Genomic DNA, 20,524 nt, shown 5'->3' with positions numbered 1-20,524 from the left:
TAAAAAGACTGAGCCTTTAATGTGTTTGAATTTGTAAAGACTGTGGGACCTTTAAAGTTATATTTTATATTATGATATTATTATTAACATGCCATCTTGGGGAATAAATGAGAAAGAAAAGGCTCTAACTGAAAAGTGGTGTTTGAGTGTCAAGTTGACAAGGGGTCAGTTGTGCTGGCTAATTTTCCATCAACTTAACACAAACTAAAGTCATCTGAGGCAGTAGCTTCAAATCAAGTAAATGGCCTCATTAGATCAGGTTGTAGGCAAGCCTGTAGGGCATTTTCTTAATTAATTAAGATTAATGTCGGAGGGCCCAGCACACTGTGAGTGGGCCACCTCAGGCCTGAAAGACCTAGGCTCTATAAAAAAGCAGGCTGAACAAGTCCTATGTGGCCAGTAAGCAGGGTAGCTACAAAGTAACATTCCTCTCTGGCATCTGCATCAGCTCCTGCCTGCAGGTTCCTGCCCTGCTTGAGTTCTTCACTGCTTTAGATGAACTATCATATGGAACTGTAAGTGGGACCTTCCCCCAACTTACTTTTGGTTATGGTTATCTCTCACAGCAATAGCAACCCTAGGACATCACTACACACATAGTGACTCACAACTGCCTGTAACTACAGGTCCAGGCATCCAACACCTTCTGACCTACATAGGCATTGCATACAAGTGGTGCACATACACACTCAGGCAAACAAACATACATATAAAATCGGCAAATCTTTTTAAAAATTAACTCAGCTAAGTAGTCACTCATACAAGTTTGTGGGAGTGCATCCACCCACTTTGAATTTTCTAAGGGCAATTAGGAAAATAAGCTCTAAAATATTATACTCTGTAAGAATTAATCCATTTCTGGAAATTTAATAAAAGAAAATAACCAGAGATGAATACAGTGACTGACATAAAGTATGTTTATTACATACTTACAATCAGCAAATAAATAATGTATAATACAGCCATAGAAAATGACGTGGGCCACTGATCTCATTTTAGAGAAATACAGTTAGTGGAATGGGGAACTGCTTGTCTAAACTAAATTTAAGGTTATAAAATAATTCATGCATCATGACTGCAATCTTACTCTCTATACATAAATACATGCATATACAATTCAAAGCTGCTATGGCTATCTCACGCTCTTTACTAACTCCCAAATGTCCTATGGTAATCACACACTATTTCTGTTCTGTTCCTAGTCCAGTGTGGTTTCTGCACCTGAGAACTGACATCTGAGATTAACCTCTAGCCTCCATAATCAATAAAAAAGGCAAGATGGCCAGGTGGTGGTGATGGATGCCTTTAATCCCAGTACTTGGGAGGCAGAGACAAGAGGATCTCTGTGAGTTTGAGGCCAGCTTGATCTACAGAGCTAGTTCCAGGATAGCCAGGGCAACCCTGTCTCAAAATACACAATCAATCAATCAATCAATCAATAAAAGTAAGATGGCTTTAACGGTTGGTGATGAGTTTCCAGGTAACACACTATGCGTGTTTAAAAAGGGCAGTAGAGTCTGCAAGTCAGTAACGAAGGTCAAGAACTCCTCAGAAGTTACTAGAATCATAAGTATTCTAAGTGCCAGGCTTTTTATTTATTTACCATTAACAGAAATAGTTTTTAAATAAAATTTAAAATTCCTTGTCTTTTAAAAAGGGCATCCTAATGTGTGGGAACCTGGGCAAAAGCACTAGGAGATATAGGCTCTTTGTCCACACACCAAATGGTTCCAGGGTTGCTGCTTGCATACATGACATTTATCTTTATGTTTTAACATAGAAACATGCTAAGAAAATAGAAGTCCTCATACTTAATGGTACATTTTAAGTTAACATTGGAAAGTAACAGGATATATCATTATATATCACCTTAGACACTAAATAACTTGTTTCTGATTTTCTATAAAGCATAAAGCATGTATCAAATACTGTGGTAGTTTGGATGAGAATGCACCTCATGGGCTAATATATTTAAATATTTGATCCCAAGTTGATGGAACTGCTTAGGAAGGATAAGGAGGTGTATCCTCACTGAAGGAGACTTTTTGCTGGGAGCCAGATCTTAGGTCTCAAAAGACTCAGTCTCTCTCTGCTTCAGGATGTAAGCTCTCAGCTACTGCCTAGGACCCTGCCGGCCGGCCTGCCTACCTGCCTGCCTGCTACCATGCTCCCTGCCATGATGGCCATAGACTCCAACTCTCTGGAACTATAAGCCCCAAATTAAATGCTTTCTTCTATAAGTTTCCTTGGTCAGGACAAGTAGAAACGGAAAAGGAACTAAGACAAATATATTAAGGGACTAGAAGAACAGGCTTCCTCCTCAATCTACAGAAATAATTTCCACAGCAGAAGGGAGAGACACTTCAGTCCCTGCAATCCTGTTACAGAGATGAGGAAAATGCACGAACAAGGTTAGTCGTGTTACCAAGGTCACAAACCTTGTAAGAGATGGGGCCAACATTAAGAAAAACATCATATGTTCATTACATGTTCATCCTAGTGTTGTGTAAGTATAAGGACCTGACTGAATATCCCAAGACGCACATAAAATTTTAAGAATGGGCATATACACACATGTAACCCCAGTACTATGGGGGCAGAATTAGGATTCTTGAATCTTGATAGTTGCTGTATTTCACAAATACATATACTCATACACACAGGTAAAGATATGTGCACACACCATTCACACACACACACACACACACACACACACTTACTCATTGACAAATGTTTTCTACAATTTCAAGTTCAAATCCCATGGCTTGAAAAGAAGCTAGCATTCTGTAAGCAGCTATATTCCTCATTCACTCTGCCATTGCTCTCTGCTCTCACATCTGTTCTCTCCATCCCACACATCTCCCCATCTCTCTCCATCCCACACATCTCCCCATCTCTCTCCATCCCACACATCTCCCCATCTCTCTCCATCCCACACATCTCCCCATCTCTCTCCATACCACACATCTCCCCATCTCTCTCCATACCACACATCTCCATCTCTCTCCATCCTACACATCTCCATCTCTCTCCATCCCACACATCTCCCCCATCTCTCTCCATCCCACACATCTCCCCATCTCTCTATCCCACACATCTCTCCATCTCTCTCCATCCCACACATCTCCCCATCTCTCTCCATCCCACACATCTCCCCCATCTCTCTCCATCCCACACATCTCCCCATCTCTCTCCATCCCACACATCTCCATCTCTCTCCATCCTACACATCTCCATCTCTCTCCATCCCACACATCTCCCCATCTCTCTCCATCCCACACATCTCCCCCATCTTTCTCCATCCCACACATCTCCCCATCTCTCTCCATCCCACACATCTCCCCATCTCTCTCCATCCCACACATCTCCCCATCTCTCTCTATCCCACACATCTCCCCCATCTCTCTCCATCCCACACATCTCTCCATCTCTCTCCATCCCACACATCTTCCCATCTCTCTCCATCCCACACATCTCCCCATCTCTCTCTATCCCACACATCTCCCCCATCTCTCTCCATCCCACACATCTCTCCATCTCTCTCCATCCCACACATCTCCCCATCTCTCTCCATCCCACACATCTCTCCATCTCTCTCTATCCCACACATCTCCCCATCTCTCTCTGTCCCACACATCTCCCCCTCTCTCTCTGTCCCACAGAACAGTCTCATTTTGAGACTCCAGTGGGTCCCTCCACCTGTCAGAGGCAGTGCCTCTGTCTCTCATTCCTACCTGCAAGAGTTAACCAGAACTCCACAGCATCTCCACAACAAACTGTCATCTGGTCATGAACACTTCCACCAGACCACCTTACATGAAATGGAGTCATTCAAACTTCATTTTGAGGAACTAAATGACAAATTTTTCCTTCCTGTCTTTAACAAAAAGCCAGGCATATACATGTCAGGAGCTGCATAGAATATAATTTCTTTTGTATTTTCTTCTAAATAAAAAATCATTTCTGTTCTCCTTATCACATTATTACTAAACATATTGGATTTGGTATGTATTTAATAGGCATCACCAAATGGCATTAACATTAGCTTTTCCAGCTGATAAGCAAGCCAGTGGACAAAAGCAGGAAAACCATGGGTCATGAAAGCATCACCTCACCTAGAATCTGGTTGGCAACTCTGCCAGCAAAGAAGCAAGAATGCCAGAGCAGCTTAGCCACTGCTTAAGGCCTTCTCCCTTTCTACCTTAAACCTGTAACTCTCTAGGAATCTCCCCAGAAATGCCATTTACAGGAAAAGGACCTGTCCTATCCCTTTCTGCAGCCCTAATACAACCTGGTTTGTCCATATCAGCTTCTAGTTCCATCCAAGGCATCTCTTAAGCCCTCCTGAAATTCCACTTAGCAGAAGAGATAGGAAAGGGGAAAAAAAAGTTTTCTTAGCAACTTTCTGACATGTTGTTTGAAAGCCATCAAACTGGTATGGTTGGCGTATGTGGCTGGTACATATGGCTAGTGCTAAGGTGTTTGATGACTATTCTCCCTTAATGAACACACACTCAGGCATGACTGCATCCTTCTGAGTTCCTTTCTCCTAACCCTTCTGCTTATGGTCTATTCTAGAACATCCTTTGTAAAAACCCAGCTCTGCTTTATACTGGCTAGTCCTGAAATTCTTTTCTGTATTGAAGCCACAAACCCCAGTTTGGCCTGAGTCAAAGTCCCTAAAACAGTAAGGGAACTCCTTAGGCTGCCAAAGATAATAGCACAGAGTTGTGTTTCTACCCCTCCCTGCTAATAATAAGGTCCTCACTCTCCCAAGTTCAAGTTACATTTTTCTTTTATGTCTAAGAGTATTTTCCTGAATGTTATATATGTGCATCACATGAATACCTGGCACCTAAGAGGTCAGAAGAGGGCATCAGGTAGCCTAGAACTGAAGTTATAGTTATGAGCTACCATATGGATATGGGGAATTGAACTGTAGTACTCTATAAGAGCAACAAGGGCTTTAACCACGGAGCCATCTCTCCAGATCCTCATAATTTCGACTAAGAGATCCAAAACCTTTTTCAGCAGCACAGATTCAAGTTCTCACTTCCCAAAGAGCTATACTATGATAGAGATTTCTAGCACAAAAACAAGATACTTGGTATTTAATATCAGTGAATCCTAGATCATGGAGGCCACCTCTGTAGAGGGGGTCACCCATACCTTATAATCTAATACCCTCTTTAAGTTGATAAAAAGTCTACCATATAACAGCCCCAAAGAACAGCAGGATGATGGGATTAGCTTCCAAAATTACTGCCTTCTATCCTATCTATCATCTTCCAAACTCCAAGACCCCTATCCTCTAAGCTCAGAGACCTCCCACCCACGCAAGTCTTAAATGCAAGAAATTTCCTTTGTTCTGTGTGTTGCTGCTGTATCTCCTACCACAATCTCCCTCATCATCTGAAATGCATCTCCAGTATAACTCTCTAATGAATCTGGAAAGAATCTTTACCATTTAAAAAAAATGAATAGGATAAAAAAAATCCTTTTTACCTAAAACCATTCTTACACTCTGTAAAGCAGGTTGTTTCAGTAAGAGTAACTTGCTAATAATTACAACTCCACAGGTTATGTTTTAGACATTCTTAGGTCACACAAGGCTGCTGAGGATGGTGTAGTAACTGCTTACTGTGAAGGATCTTCATGACTATAAGTAACACACCTACATATTTTATATGTCTCCCCAAACATCTGAGAACCTACCAAGGTCAGATAGACAGACAGACAGACAGACAGACAGACAGATAGATAGATAGATAGATAGATAGATAGATAGATAGATAGATAGACAGATAGACAGACAGGCAGACAGACAGACAGACATATATATAAATCATGGACATGGGACCAAGGAAAGGAAAGCAGTGTCTCCCAGAGGCTCACTGAAACCTTTTGGCTCTTGTCAGTTGAAGATCAAGGACTCCAAAATACTTACCAAATACATTTCTATTTAGTGTAAGGAGAGAAGGGTGTGTATATGCACATGTATGTGCATGTGTGTGGTATAGCATGTGTATGTGGGGGGAGGTGCATGTATATAGTATATGTACATGAGTGTATGCAAGGAGGATGAGTGGAGGATTTGTGTGCTTGCATGTGCATGTGTCTATTTGGTCATAAGACAACTTTGGGGAGTTGATTTTTTCTTTCATTGTGGGTTCCAGGTACCATCTCAGATTATCAGGCTATAATAGTAAGCACTTTTTCTAACCATCTTGCCAAATAAATAAAAAAGACATGTATTTAAAATGTCTTTTAATAAATTCTAACTTTGCTTTATACTGGCTTATCCTGAAATTATTTCCTTCAGCAAAGCTAAGAACCTAGTTTTACCTAAGTCAGGTCCTTAAAAGACCAAAGGGATTCCTCAGACTGCTATAGAAGCTAGGAGGTAGGTCAAAGACACACTAACCATGTTTTTACAATAGAAAGCCATGGTGCATGGATGCAATGTGCTTAATTCTGGCCCCTCCTAATCTGTTGCCAAGTATATCCTATGCACTAGTTCAGCCTCCCTGCGAATTTGTGCCTAGAGTCTCCCTCTGGTCAGCCTTATCTATCATACTTCATTTTCTTGTTGTCACTGTTTTTGGTCTCTCTTAGGAGTATCACTTCACTCTATAGTTAATGTGTTTTTATTTTACTAATATATTTTCTACAACTTTTTAAGGGTCCTCAAAATAGTCAGACTTTTAGAAAATTGTTCTGCATCTTTAAAATATCTGATAGGAGGGGCTAGCAAAATGGCTCAAAAGTTAAGAGCACATAATGCTCCTGCAGAGTTCTCAAAAAACTAAAAGCAGAATTACCACCTCACCAAGCCATTCATTCCGAGACATATACCTGAGGTTTCCAAGAAGGCATACCAGAGAGTTGGACATCCGAGCTCCTTCTGCACTACCCACAACAACACAGCTGTCCATCAACAGATGGATAAACAAAGGAAAAGTGTATATAAGCAACAGAACTTCATCCAACTATAAACAAGAATGAAAAAATACAAAAAAATTGGATGGCGATAAAGGGTGTGTCATGAAAACTACCTAAGACTCAGAAAGATAAATGATGTGTCTTATCTCATATGGGGAACCTGGAGTAAAATCATATGTGCATGTCTATGTATGCAGAGCCTGAAAGTTGAAAGGGGCATAACAGGGGGACACTAGGGCTTTAAAAGAAGGGTAAAGAGAACAAGAGAGGGTAGTGATATTTTGTGACATCAAAACAGGAAAAAAGAACTATTTTAACAGGCCCAGCAAGAAAAGGAGAGTGAGTATAGGACAGAGTGGAGGGTGAACAGCAACAAAGGGTAACGGTACATATACACAAAATGTATTACTTTAAAACAAAAAAGACAAAAAAAGAAAATACACAAAAACTGAAAAAGTTTACCTTTAATGTGAAAAATGGAGGCAGCCTCAAATGAAATTATGAAGAACTATAATCAGTGATACACACACTGGATTGTAAGAAACTACTGTGAAAGTTATAACCCACAAGTTAGATAATCTCAGGAAATAAATTAACCCTTAGAAACTCAATCTGTAAGACTGATTCATGAAAAAAACCAAACAGAAATTCTAAGCAGACCAATAAAAGTAGAGACTGATTCAGTAAGCAAAAGCTTCCCTAGTAGCAGAAGGCCTTCGTAGAAAATGCCAGGTGTTTAAAGAAGAATTAATATCAATTCTCCTCACAATATTCCAAAAATGTGGAGAGGGAAGAACAATTCCAAACTCATTTCCAAAGACCAGAATTGTCTGATGCCAAAGCAAGACAAGAACACTTGAAAAGAAAATTACAGGCTGATATTTAAGATAAGCTTAGAACTACAACAATTCTCAAATACTAGTAAATATGGTGGAGATATGGCTCACAGATTAAGAGCACTAACTGACTGCTCTTGCAGAGGATCTGGATTCAGTTCCTGGCACCCATATGGTGACTTACAATTGTAATTCCATCTCCAGGGGATCTAATGTCCTCTTCTGGCCTCCGCAGACACTGTATATATATGGTAGAAATACATGTAATCAAACGCTCATACATATAAAATAAATCTTAAAAAAGAAATAAATACTAGTAGGGCTGGAGAGATGACTCAGCAGTTAAAAACACTGACTGCTCTTCTAGTGGTCCTGAATTCAATTCCTGCCAAGCACATGGTGACTCACAACTGTCTATAAAGGGATCTGATGCCCTCTTCTGGCATGTAGATGTACATGCAGACAGAGCACTGCTACATTTTAATTAATTAATTAGTTAATTAATTAATTTAAAATGCTAGTATTCAGTGCTGCATCAAAAGGACTATATACCATTAAGAAGTGAATCCTGTATTCAACATCCACAAAACTATGAATACATCTCATCACCATATCGAGGATGAAAGACAAAAATCATGTGATAATATTGATGGATATAGAAAAGGCAACTTACCAATTTAGCATCTTTTCATAATGAAAACTGAACAGATTAGGTTGTATGCTCAGACGGACTCAACACTGACACCATGAAGGCCATGTCTGACAGGGTCACAGTAAGCATCACACACAACACAGAGAGATAAAAGCTTTCCTCTAAGACTAGAAATAAGGCAAAAATTCCCAGTCTCAACACCTGTATTCAACAAGTTGAGGAGACAAAGAAAACAAAGGCACATAAGTCAGAAGAAGGAAAGCAAAGGCATAAAAGTCAGAGGAAGGAAAACAAAGGCACCCAAGTCAGAGGAAGTAAAGATGCCTCTACTTGCAGATGGCATACCTCTATACAGAGAAAATGGACTTCCAAAGCCTCCTAGAACAGAGAACTGACTCTGTAAAGCGGCAAAGCATGAAGCCAACAGCCAAACCAGCAACATTTCTGTACGTGAATAAGAACTAATCAAAAGAGCTTCTAGCGGGGCAGTGGTGGCACACGCCTTCGATCTTGGCACTTGGGAGGCAGAGGCAGGTGGATTTCTGAGTTCGAGGCCAGTCTGGTCTACAGAATGAGTTCCAGGACAGCCAGGGCTATACAGAAAAACCCTGTCTCAGAAAAAAAGAAAAAAAAAAGAGCTTCTAAATTTTCATTTACAATATCTACAAAAATATTGCTTTAAGTGAATTTAATCTAGGAGGTGAAAGGTCTCTACACTGAATATGGTTCAGTGTTAACAATGGACATTGAAGAAGTTACATGATAATTCATGTTGGTCATAAATCAGGACACTATTAAAATGTCCATTCTACCCAAGGCAGTCTGCAGTTTCAATACAATCCTTTATCAAATTTGCATAAACATTTTTCAAAGAATCAGAAAAAATAAACAATCATAAATTTCATACATAACTACAAAAGACCCCAAATAGCCAAACCAATCTTTTGGTTTGGTTTTTTTGTACAGGGTCTCACATATGACCTTGAACTCCTGATTCTCCTGCCTCTGCTTTCTAAGGGCTGATCTTTTCTCAGGCTAGCTATGCAAACATGATCCTTTCTTGTTAATCTGAGCACAGAAGAGAGAAAGAGCCTCCAGTCAACCATGCTATAAGATTCCATATTCCAATGTGCTTTTGTACTGTTTGATTATGCTGTCCCAGAAGGCATTATACATATTGTATTGACTACATTTTCAACTTGCAATCACATTTTCACTTTGTAATGACCTTATAGGACCATAATCCCAAAACAAGTTAAAACTGGCTATGCCTAAGAGGTGGGATATAAAATATTTGATGTTTAGGTTGAACTAAATTTCAGAGATGAAGAGAGTGAAGTTAAGGATGGTGCTTAGACTCCTGATGAACCAGGTGCTTACAGAGGAAACAGGGGCAGAAACTTACCTGGACAGAAAGATATCTTGAGATATGGTAAATGCAAGACAGTGTGGAATCCAAATGAAGAAATCCAATTAAGCCGTGGCCTATGTGGATAGACAGGTCAGAAAATAAATCTAATCAAGGTTCTGAAAATCACTATCAGAGCAAGGTAACTAAAGCCATGTGATGGGATTACTCAGAAATGTGAGCAGAAGGAACAAACTAAAGGCAAGAATGGAAGAGGGTTGGAAGGTCTAGTTGGTCTGTAGACATTTAAGTGAAGAAATAGGGGAGAGGTAGTTGGTTATAACAACTGTTATGTAAGGAGCAAAGTCTTTCCCCCTAGCCTGGTTCTAATGAGACACATTATCAGATCTGTGGTAGGCAGCAGAGGTATGCCCACCCCTCCAGCTTTCTGCCCTAGCTTCCTGGTTTAGTCTGCTATATTCAAAAAAGCTATTGTCATCCAAAATAAATACAGATCAGTGAAATCAGGCACTGTCATTCTCCTTCCGGTCTCCTCTTATTTAGCAGATTAGGCATGGATATCAATCATCTGTGCAGTCAAGCAACTCACAAACTGTAGTGCAGACTCATTCTTCCATGAGACACAAGTCAGAAGCCTACCCCAATGCACATGAAAAATCAGAGCTTCAAATACTGTACAATTCAGTAATTATTTTGGGTTCCAGGTATTAAAAATACTAGTGTATATGGTTCTGAATAAGACTCTGAATTTCAGTCATGTACCTAAAGTAATTTTTTTTTATTCAAGTGTTGACAGGCAAAAAAAGAAAAGAAAAAAAGAAATACAGCTTTAGTCTGATGATACAGGCACAGACTGTCTTCCCTACTTTTAACTGCACTTAACAGTAAGGATCTTCCTGTACAAGTGAGCAGAACCAAGGCCAATGAATAGCTAGCTTCTGAAATCAACTGAATCCCTAAAATTTGTAGTGAACAATAATAAAACGAGATTTTTCATTTTAACTAGGATATTTTCCAAAGAGAACACACTATTTCAAGAAATTCTGTGTGACCCATGCCTCACTGACAGGTAACAGCTAACATATAACACTCTCATACCTACAAGCACCCTTTAGTAAAAGCTAACCAAGCTGAGAGACTGCCCACATCTTCGCAGACCCCATTTTAACCTTTCTTCAAATGGAAGTGCACACAGGATGTAAACACAATGGCCCTCTCCCTTTTCTGCCCATGAGCACTCCAGGCAGCCCTGTTGCTCCCTTTATCTTTCACCTTCTCCAGGGGCTGGTCCTCCTGCTCAGTCACAAAGTCTGTCATCTGCCAGAAGGGTCAGCACATGAAAGCTTTACTATCAGAGACCAGGGAACTTCTACTCGTTAAAAGGAATGTTAAAAGAAATAGGTTCTTTTTCGTTTCATTCTAGATAAGTTAATCAGACAGTAGTATATTTGTGCCCCCTCCCTTCACCCTTCTAATCCACATGTACTGAAAACCTCAATCACAAGACTCAAGAGGATGGAAAATCTGTTAATGTTAGAAAATGGAAGAGCCTAGAGAAATAGAAATGGGGAGGAAAAAGTAAGAATGATTAAAGGATAATGATTAACCAGAAAACCTCACCACTCCTAGAAGAATACAATATACAATAGCAGATGATAATGAAGAAAGAAGTAAACGGAGGAGAAAGAGAAGGAAGAAGAAGAGGAAGAGAAAGAAAAGGAGGAAGAGAAGGAAGAGGAGGAGGACAACAGCAGCAGCACCAGCAGCAACAACTACAACTGATCTTAAACAATAGCTTAGAAGACAAGTCACAACTCCAAAACCCCAGCCCAGGGATGTGTAGCTATCCCAACCTGGTGTACTTGTAACATGAGTACCATGATGACTTGGGGCAAGGACCACCATTATTTACACTTTGCCAAGAGACACATCTGGGAAAGGAGCTAGAGAGCTGGTGACAAAGACATCAGGGCAGAAGGCTAAGGTGTACACAAATACACCTGATGCTGCGGTTAAAATCAATGACAGAGGATGGAGGGAACAAAGGGTGTCAGGAAAGTCACTGCTGCACTAGGGAAAGCTCACTTCTGGAGCTATGTGACACCAACAACAATTCCAAATGGAAGATTTATATACTTTGACAGCTATTCCTTATACTACAGAAGAAGAAAAAAAAAAAAAAGCTAAAGTGAATCTGGAGGTGTCGACACAATCCAGTCCACGTTATAGCCCTCTACTCTTCCCTAACTGCTTTCAGATCATGAATTCCAACATTTGTAAATGGTTTCATCATCCCTGACAGTCTAAACTAAAGGCTGGGTCTCCTGCCTGCTCTCACCATATCAGTCTACGTCTAAGCAGGAAACCCCTTGAGATCAACTGAGATTAAAACTTAGTTTGAATCTTAAAAATAGTTGCTTCCCTCTTAAACAGTGTGGAGTGATCATACCATAGGACAGAAAATATAGTCCTTTAAGAGGGCTGCTTGTGAAACTGACCCTGAAGCTACTGGGACCTTCAATTCTCAAAGGGTTCCTATTACCATAGCTACTAAGAAAGATGTGCCTAAATTATCTGCACAAATATGATGTACGTAAAGAACCTGATTCCAGGGTGGAACATGTATATTAAGACCCTTGGGTAAAGAACATTTCCCAGAAAGCAAAGCTTGCCACAAAAGGAGTGCTGGTGGATGTGCCAGAGGGGGCTCCTGAGCCTGTGCCTGCTTTCCTACAAACATCACACCTCTGTTCTCTTCAGCTGACTTTCTCAGTGCTCCTTCTTAGTAGTCACAGTCATACACTGAGTCTGTGACTCTTCCTATTAACCAACCATCTGGACTAGGGATGGTCCCAACTAAACCAACTTATCACTTTGTTTGCTGATATTACTACCTATCTCTCCCCTAAAAGAATTCCCAATTCCAACTTGCAATGAGATTTGGATGGTTCTCTCCTTCCATCCAAGGATCATCCTGGGAATCAAACTCATGTCTTGGTGGCAGTTTTCATCACCCTGCTGAGCCATCCTTTCAACCCCTGTTGTGGAAATTCATCTTTCCTCTAGAACCTATAATTCTTCTTACCTGGCCTCAATCTGGTTGACTTCCTAAAATTATCAGACACACTTGACAGGCCATCAACCCGGTCAGGGCTCCTGCAACTATAGGGGATGGTCTCCAACAGACAAGGGATGTTTTAAACATAAAAGAATCTTTGTTTCTTCTTAATAAAAAATAAAAGCAATCATATTCCCAGAAGTATCTTCATGTTTTCCATAGGGAACCACCAGATACTACATTGACCTGCCTTATGGTTTCTCTCTTCCAAGTATCCTCACCTGCTAGTGATCCAGGGTTTCCATATCACAGGCCACCATCCACACTCTCCATCCTCAGCACAACTAATCTAAGCCCCTACAGTCTCTCCCGTAGAGCCTTGTACTGGCTAGTTTCGTGTGTCAACTTGACACAGGCTGGAGTTATCACAGAGAAAGGAGTTTCAGTTGGGGAAGTGCCTCCATGAGATCCAGCTGTGGGGCATTTTCTCAATTAGTGATCAAGTGGGGAGGGACCCTTGTGGGTGGTACCACCTTTGGGCTGGTGTTCTTGGGTTCTATAAGAAAGCAGGCTGAGCAAGCCAGGGGAAGCAAGCCAGTAAGAAACATCCCTCCATGGCCTCTGCATCAGCTCCTGCTTCCTGACCTGCTTGAGTTCCAGTCCTGACTTCCTTTAGTGATGAACTGTAACGTGGAAGTGTAAGCTCAATAAACCCTTTCCTCCCCAACTTGCTTCTTGGTCATGAGGTTTGTGCAGGAATAGAAACCCTGACTAAGACAAGCCTGCTCACCACAGGACATAGATGTCAACCCAGGATACTGCATTCTTGACACTTGTGTTCAAAGGATCTGGACTGATTGTGGCAAAGGTTGAATGGGAACCAAAGGCTCTTGGCTCCACTCAGTGAGGACAGGATCTGCATAGGAATGCATGTGGAGCAGTAAATGCTGTAGAAAATGAGTGGTTGAAATTTTCCCATAGAGAAAAATCTAGACCAAGATGCTTTATTGTGCAATTCTATTAAACCTTTTTTAAAGGTTTGTCAAATAACATGAATCCTTCACAAGTTCAGAAAAAAAAAATAGGAAACATGCTTGTCTGAGACAACACTGTACTCCAAATCAAGCCCATGGTGCACAAGGGGGTCATCATGTCAGCCATTTCTGTATCAGATCTTGCACTTGTCAAAAGACAACCAGGGCAACAAACAGTTAATGCCTCAAACAGGTAGAAAGGTCTCACCTCCAATACCTGTCCTAAGAATCCACAACAGCCTAGCTATAAGCAAATTACCCTCAACCCCAAAAGAGCTCTGAGAGACATTAAGCTTAATGCCTCCTCCTTGTACTAAAGTTGAACAGAAAGCATCAGATGAAAAATACACATAAAACTGTATTCACAGAGTACATGATGTATATATATAATCACACACACAAACAACATTCACAAGGCTCCAAGACCTCCATCAACATACAAGATCAACTACATTGTATATAGTGGTATCAAGCAATTATATAATAAAAAATGTTAAAGCAATTATGTTTGTAAGAGCATAAAGTATAAAAAAAAAAAAAAAACCGAAAAGCGTGCAAACACACCTGTAATTCTGGCACTTAGGAGCTAGGTAGAAGACTAAGGAGCTGAAGGCATCATTCCCACATGGTAAGTATGAGGCTAGATTAGGACAGACACATGTGACCTTATCTCAAAAAAATTTAATAATCTTCAATATAAATGTGACCAAAAGGGAAAACACCATATACTAAAACATACTAAGAACACTGAAAAAAACAGTGAACAATCATGTTGAGATTACAATTCTCCCAGAGAGATTTGTAAGTTTGTTTAACATAATGCCTGTCAAAAGCCATCATAGCAGTGTTTTAGGAAAACACAAGCTGGTGCTTTAAGGCATATGTAAATGTAAGAAACCCACTATGGTAGGTGTCACTGAAAACAAGTACTGATGAGGATGAATCAAGACCCTCACACTCTGATCCTGGGAATGTAAATGTCCACACAATTAAATTTACTAAAAAAAAAAAACAAACACAACTATTATTCTTAATAACTAAAATAATCTCAACCTAAATGTCCATCATCTGAAAATCCAAACACATACAATATACTAATCAGCAATAAACAGGTCTAAACTACTGATACATGCTACTACATGAGTGAATCTCAAAATCATGTTAGGGGAAAGAAGTCAGACACAGTACTTATTTCATATTATATGGATGTGAAATGTCTAGAAAAGGTTAATCCTCAGAATAAGAAAACAAACCAATGGTTGTCTGTGACTGAGTGGAGACAGGATTGGCCACAGATTTGTGAATCAAAAAACCATTAAAGTAATTCAAGGAATTCTGATTCTGAGTTGTGGTCATCACTGAACAATTCCAAATTCATTTGGAATAGCTTATAAATGGTGAATGTAGCTTTTCAATGACAATTTCCAAAAGCTAAGTGTGATGGTACAAGGCTGAAGTCCTAGCCCTCCAAAGACACAGGCCTGACATATATAGGAAGACTCATCTCAAGAGAAGAGTGATTCAGACAAGGAGTCTTTCTTGTAACAACAGAAAAGGCTCAGAAAGGCATGATCAATGCCTATTACAGACCCCTCAAGCTAAGGAACAAGAAAAACTTACATACCAAAAGGAGATGATTTAAGAGTTGGACCTAATAAGAGGAATTTACATATTTATTGTAGGCTCATGAGACCCTAGCACTGAAGTCTTGTTCACTGTCTCTCAGTGTTATTCTTCTTGCACATGCTCCTGACAGCATATCATCTACCAGGGTGTGATATATGTAACCAGAGCCATGAAATGGCTTTGCATTTTTGACTCTCTAGAATTATGAACTACATAAACTACTCTTTAAAGTATCCCACTTCAGGCATTTTGGTATAGCAACAGAAATCTAATACAATCCTGAAATTATTTCAGGATAAACAACAGATAAGAAAAGCCTAACAGAGATACCCAGATAGTTTTGCAACGTCTTTTTCAAACGAAATCCAATAATAATGCTGTTTGATATTTAGCAAAAAAAAAAAAAAAAATAAAGCACTCAAACCAGGCATAGTGGCACATGCATTTCATTCCAGCACTTAGAAGACAGAGGCAGGTGGATCTCTGTGAGTTCAAGATCAGTCTGGTCTACATAGTGAGTTCCAGGACAGATAGAGCTATATAATGAAATCTTGAAAGTGATGGGGCAGTAGGACATTCAAGCACCACATTGCTACCTGAATCTGTGAATCCTTGTATACTCTTTTCCAATAATATTAGATTTTTAGTAAATCACTGAAAATTAATTCATTTATTTCTAAGATAAGACTTTCATATTAAAAAGTTAACTAATCAGAAACCATAAACAATGCCAGAAAATATGCATATCATACACTACATTAATATTCTTAAGAAGCATTTCAGGATGAATTCTCACCTGATCTGAGGCTCTACCACTCCTATCATGGTTCTATCACTAGTATGAGATGCCTTGGAGCCTCTTTGTGGCCTAGAAAATCCAACTAACTTTCTACTGGCCAGGCTGGCCTGCCTGAAGTTGATTTTACAAATACAAGATTTGTATAATTCTTGCTGGAACTATTTGCCAAAATATGGAAGCAGTTAAGAGCCCCATTGATTTAAAAAGTGCATACAGCTTCACATGGGAACAACATAGCCACCATGACCACCCAGACAAAGTAACACTGAGCAGAGCTGGGGAGCTAGCTCAGTGGATAAGGTGCTTGCTATACAAGCATGAGAACATGAATTCTATCCCCATAATGCATGTTTGTTGCTGTGTGTGTGTGTGTGTTTAAGGTTTTAAGTGTGTGGCCCACATTTGTTATCTCAGCAATGGGGAGGCAGAGAAAGGCATAACCCCAGACCTTGCAAAGTAAGGTGAACTCCAAGCCAAAAGTGATGGGTGTGAGGAGAGGAAGGAGAGGAATAAGGAGGGAAAGATGGGGCACGCCTGACAACACCTCTGGCCTCTATACACACACACACAGCCAGCTGTTTGTTTGTGAACATTAAATCTGCCATTTGGAACAACCCTTAACATGAGGGTCATCCACAAATAGGTATCTGATGTCAATCACAACCGCTTAGATTAATTGAGGGATGGGATTTTTCGAATCATCTCAGACTAGAGGAAAAGTCCAGGCACACAGAGGTCTTGAACATCCTTGGCCTGTTCCAAGATTTTCGTCCAGCACCCCCTCCATGCCCAAGCACCTAAAAATTGTTCCAGCAAGACAGCAAGCACGTAGCGCCCTTAAATGCTCTCAGGCCTGTTACTCAGCAGCTGTGGGAAGACGTTCATGAGACCCTGGGCCGAGCTGCTCTAATGGATAGCGAGCAATAAGCTTCACCTTTGCTCCAGTCCTTCCGAAAGTACCTGAGGCTGCGTTGAACTCAGAATTGCTTAAAACAATAAAAATAAATGGGGACGAAGGGTAAGGGACTGACTCCTCTCTACATTCACCCCGAACCAAACTCACTAGGCTTCACCTTGGGCCTTAGACCCCCATCCCTCACTGTCGGCCCCGCCCCACCGGGCTCATCTGCGACGGCTCCGCCCCTCTCCGGCTCCTCACCCTTGTGGAGAGGCCCCTCTAAATCGACCCCGCTCCCGCCGAGATCGGTTTCCATAGGGCCACGCCCACCGCGTCTGTCGGCCACTGCCAAGCCGGGTTCAACTCCCTGGTTAACCACGCCCCTCACTGTCGGCCTCACCTCCCACCTGGCTCTAGCCCCGCCTCTCACCAGGCCCCGCCTGCTGCCGGGCTACAGCTCCAGCTCCAGCTCCGCCCTCCCGTGGCTCGCACCCGCCCACCGTGGCTTCTCACCTTCGAGTTTTAGACCCCACGCGCCGCGGGAGCGCGGCTCGCCCACGTCGAGACTTGGCGCACGTTCTCGCGAGTCTTCCCTGCCCTAGCAGGAAGCGGTGGCCTTCCCGGGTGGTCCTCACCCAGAGCTGCCTCAGCAGACTGAGCCGCGACGGAAAAGAAGCCACCGCCCGGCTTCTGCGGCTTGAAAACTTGGCATGGCCTCACGAAACTTTTTTTGTTTTGACGTGTTTGGAATTTTCCCGCGGTCGCAAGGGAGTGGGGCTACGCGCGTGCACGCACGCACGCACGCACATACGCACGCACGCGCAGTGCACTCTGGGGCCCGAGCGCGCTCCTGCGGCATGATGGGAAGAACCTTCGGGTCTCCTGAAGGAAATGGGCGACGGCGTGCAGTGGCTAAGAGGGAGCTTTTAAATGTGGTTCTTGAGAGAAGGGAGTTAAACTCCACATAGCGTTCAGCCTGCTGGGCCCAACCACAAACAAGTTTTGTCTGTGGTTAGTGATCGCTCCAATCCCTAGTCGGGCCCATTCACTGCTTAGTTCAGGTTCAAATCAGCTCAGACTTGCATTTAAGCCACTTAAGTAGAAACTTTCATTCTTGTCAAATGAGACACGGCTTATCTTTATTCTTGAATTTTTAACATTACATTTGTGTGCATGCCAGATGAATATAGAGGTCAGTTTGTGGGAATCAGTTCTCTCACTAATGCAGGCACCCAACGTTTTCAGGCTTGGTGGCATGGGCTTTTTACCTGTTGAGCCATCTTGCCAGCCCCTTTTTAAAAATTATTTTCAAATTTAGATCTGCATGGTTATTTACAGATGTTTGAATTGAGGAAGAGTTAAAATAACCTTAAACCTTTAGATTTTTTTAATTAGTGGCTAAGAACAATCTGTTGTAATCATAAGACCACAACTTCAAGTGTGCCTTAAAAATAACATGTAAGGAATATATGCCTGTAATAAATAGCTCTTATTTAAATACTCTGTTGCAGAATATTTGATAACTGTGAATCCCAAGATTATATACTGGAAAAAAAAAAAAACTGTCTCTAGGTGTGGTGTGGTTTGGCCCTAGCACACATCTTTAATCCAAGATCTTTCTGTTTATTGTAAACAAGACTGAATTAAGAAGAATAAGATTAGCTTAAAGATATTGGATTGTAGAAAAACTGATGAATTAGATCACCTGTATGCTTTAAAGATGTCTAAACATCAGACTGGAACTCAGGGAATTTGTTGAGTTGGAGAAGAGGTTTTTCAGATAAAAGACTATGGGTTCCATCAAAATTGGTAAACATCCAATCCAAGTAAGAGAATCTTCCACATGAAGGGCATGACTCAGGGAAGGAAAAAATGCAAAAAGCTGATCCCCTTGCATGGATTACTGTTAATCAATATTCTGAAGGCAGATCTATGGAACAAATCGAGTTCATAAAGCAAGTGCTACCCCAGGTTATAAAGCTCATAAAATCCAAAATCAGTATATTTATTTATAATTTATACCAAGGTTTGTTGTTGTTATTTTAATTAAGGGAGAAGTGTAAGAGATGACTTACCCATTAAGAGAACTAGCTGCTCTTCAGAGAACCTGAGTTTGAGTCACAGCTTCCAAGTGGCAGCTCACAATTATTGGTAACCCCTGTCCAAGGGATCTGATGCCCTCTTCTGGCCTCCCTGGGCACCACACTGCACAAGCAATAAGACATAATAACATCCACACATATAAAATAATTATCAAAATTTAAAGGGAGACACCAGGAGAACCTAATCCCAAAATTAACACGCTCTGCTTTATGGAATCGAGTGGTTATCCTTTTTTTTTTTTTTTGATACTTGAGGCTTGTGCCTTTTTAATATGTCATTTTAGTCTAATAAAGAATAGCATGCTTAGTGAGACAAGTGTGAATGACACCTTGGCTCTGAAAAAGCCATACAGTGGCAAATTTTTTTAGTTGTTAATCTTTGTATTTACCAGCAAAAAACAATGTGGAGCCAGGTTTGTTTCTTGTCTTTTAGAGTGAAAGTAACCATATATATATATGTGTGTATGTGTGTGTGTGTGTGTGTGTGTGCATACATATATATACATATATGTGTGTGTGTGTGTGTGTGTGTGTTTGCAAAAATGGCAGTGTTTTAATGTCAGGTTAGTGGTTAATAAAGAATTACTGGTAGCCGGGCAGTGGTGGCGCAGGCCTGTAATCCCAGCATTCTGGGAGGCAGAGGCAGGTGGATTTCTGAGTTTGAGGCCAGCCTGGTCTACAGAGTGAGTTCCAGGACAGCCAGGGCTATACAGAGAAACCCTGTCTCGAAAAAACCAAATCCAAAAAAAAAACAAAAAAACAAGAACAAAAAAAGAATTACTGGGCCATTTAACTTCAGCATGTAAAATGACACAATGTTTAGGCCTAATTGAGACTAAATGGGAAGCAAATAGAGTATAAAGGGCACATGTTTAAATTCATGTGTTTCTTAGGTGTTCTTTCTGTGTAGCATCCATATGTATAGAGCTGTCTTCATTAATTTTTGGCAGTAATGAGATGACCACATTGTGATATGTCCAATGAGTTTTCTGAGAAACAAATGGTTCAGTATAAATCTTATTTTTTTTAAATTGTAGCAAAAGCTGAGTCTGGGTCCCTCTGAAAATAGTTTCAATTGTGGTGTGAGAGAGCACAGATACTGTGGCAAAAATGAAAATTACAAATTTAGATAAAGTATGTTAGACACTTCTACATTCTTACTTTACGAGAGAGAGAGAGAGAGAGAGAGAGAGAGAGAGAGAATGAAA

At 40.8% G+C, this 20,524-nt stretch overlaps 1 protein-coding gene across 6 annotated transcripts in view; it reads right to left on the bottom strand.

Annotated features, from left to right (window-relative positions):
- Window positions 1-18,017, bottom strand: part of Fancc (FA complementation group C) — a 157,707-nt gene extending 139,690 nt beyond the window's left edge. For 4 of the 6 annotated variants that reach the window (XM_052156360.1, XM_052156357.1, XM_052156361.1 and 1 more), the window contains exon 1: window positions 17,728-18,017. Coding sequence is in view for 2 of the 6 variants with exons in the window: in XM_052156362.1 (XP_052012322.1) it covers window positions 17,476-17,530 (55 nt within the window). In the remaining 4 variants the exon portion in view is untranslated. Of the gene's footprint in view, window positions 1-17,475; window positions 17,540-17,727 lie in introns of those variants that run through there. The other 2 variants (XM_052156362.1, XM_052156356.1) reach the window with 2 other exon arrangements.
- Between the last annotated feature and the right edge of the window lie 2,507 nt (window positions 18,018-20,524).

This window comes from Apodemus sylvaticus, chromosome 14, assembly GCF_947179515.1.
Source record: "Apodemus sylvaticus chromosome 14, mApoSyl1.1, whole genome shotgun sequence".
NCBI lineage: Eukaryota > Metazoa > Chordata > Mammalia > Rodentia > Muridae > Apodemus > Apodemus sylvaticus.
The sequence above is the reverse complement of the archived record's forward strand: the minus strand, read 5'-3'. Positions and strand labels throughout refer to the sequence as shown.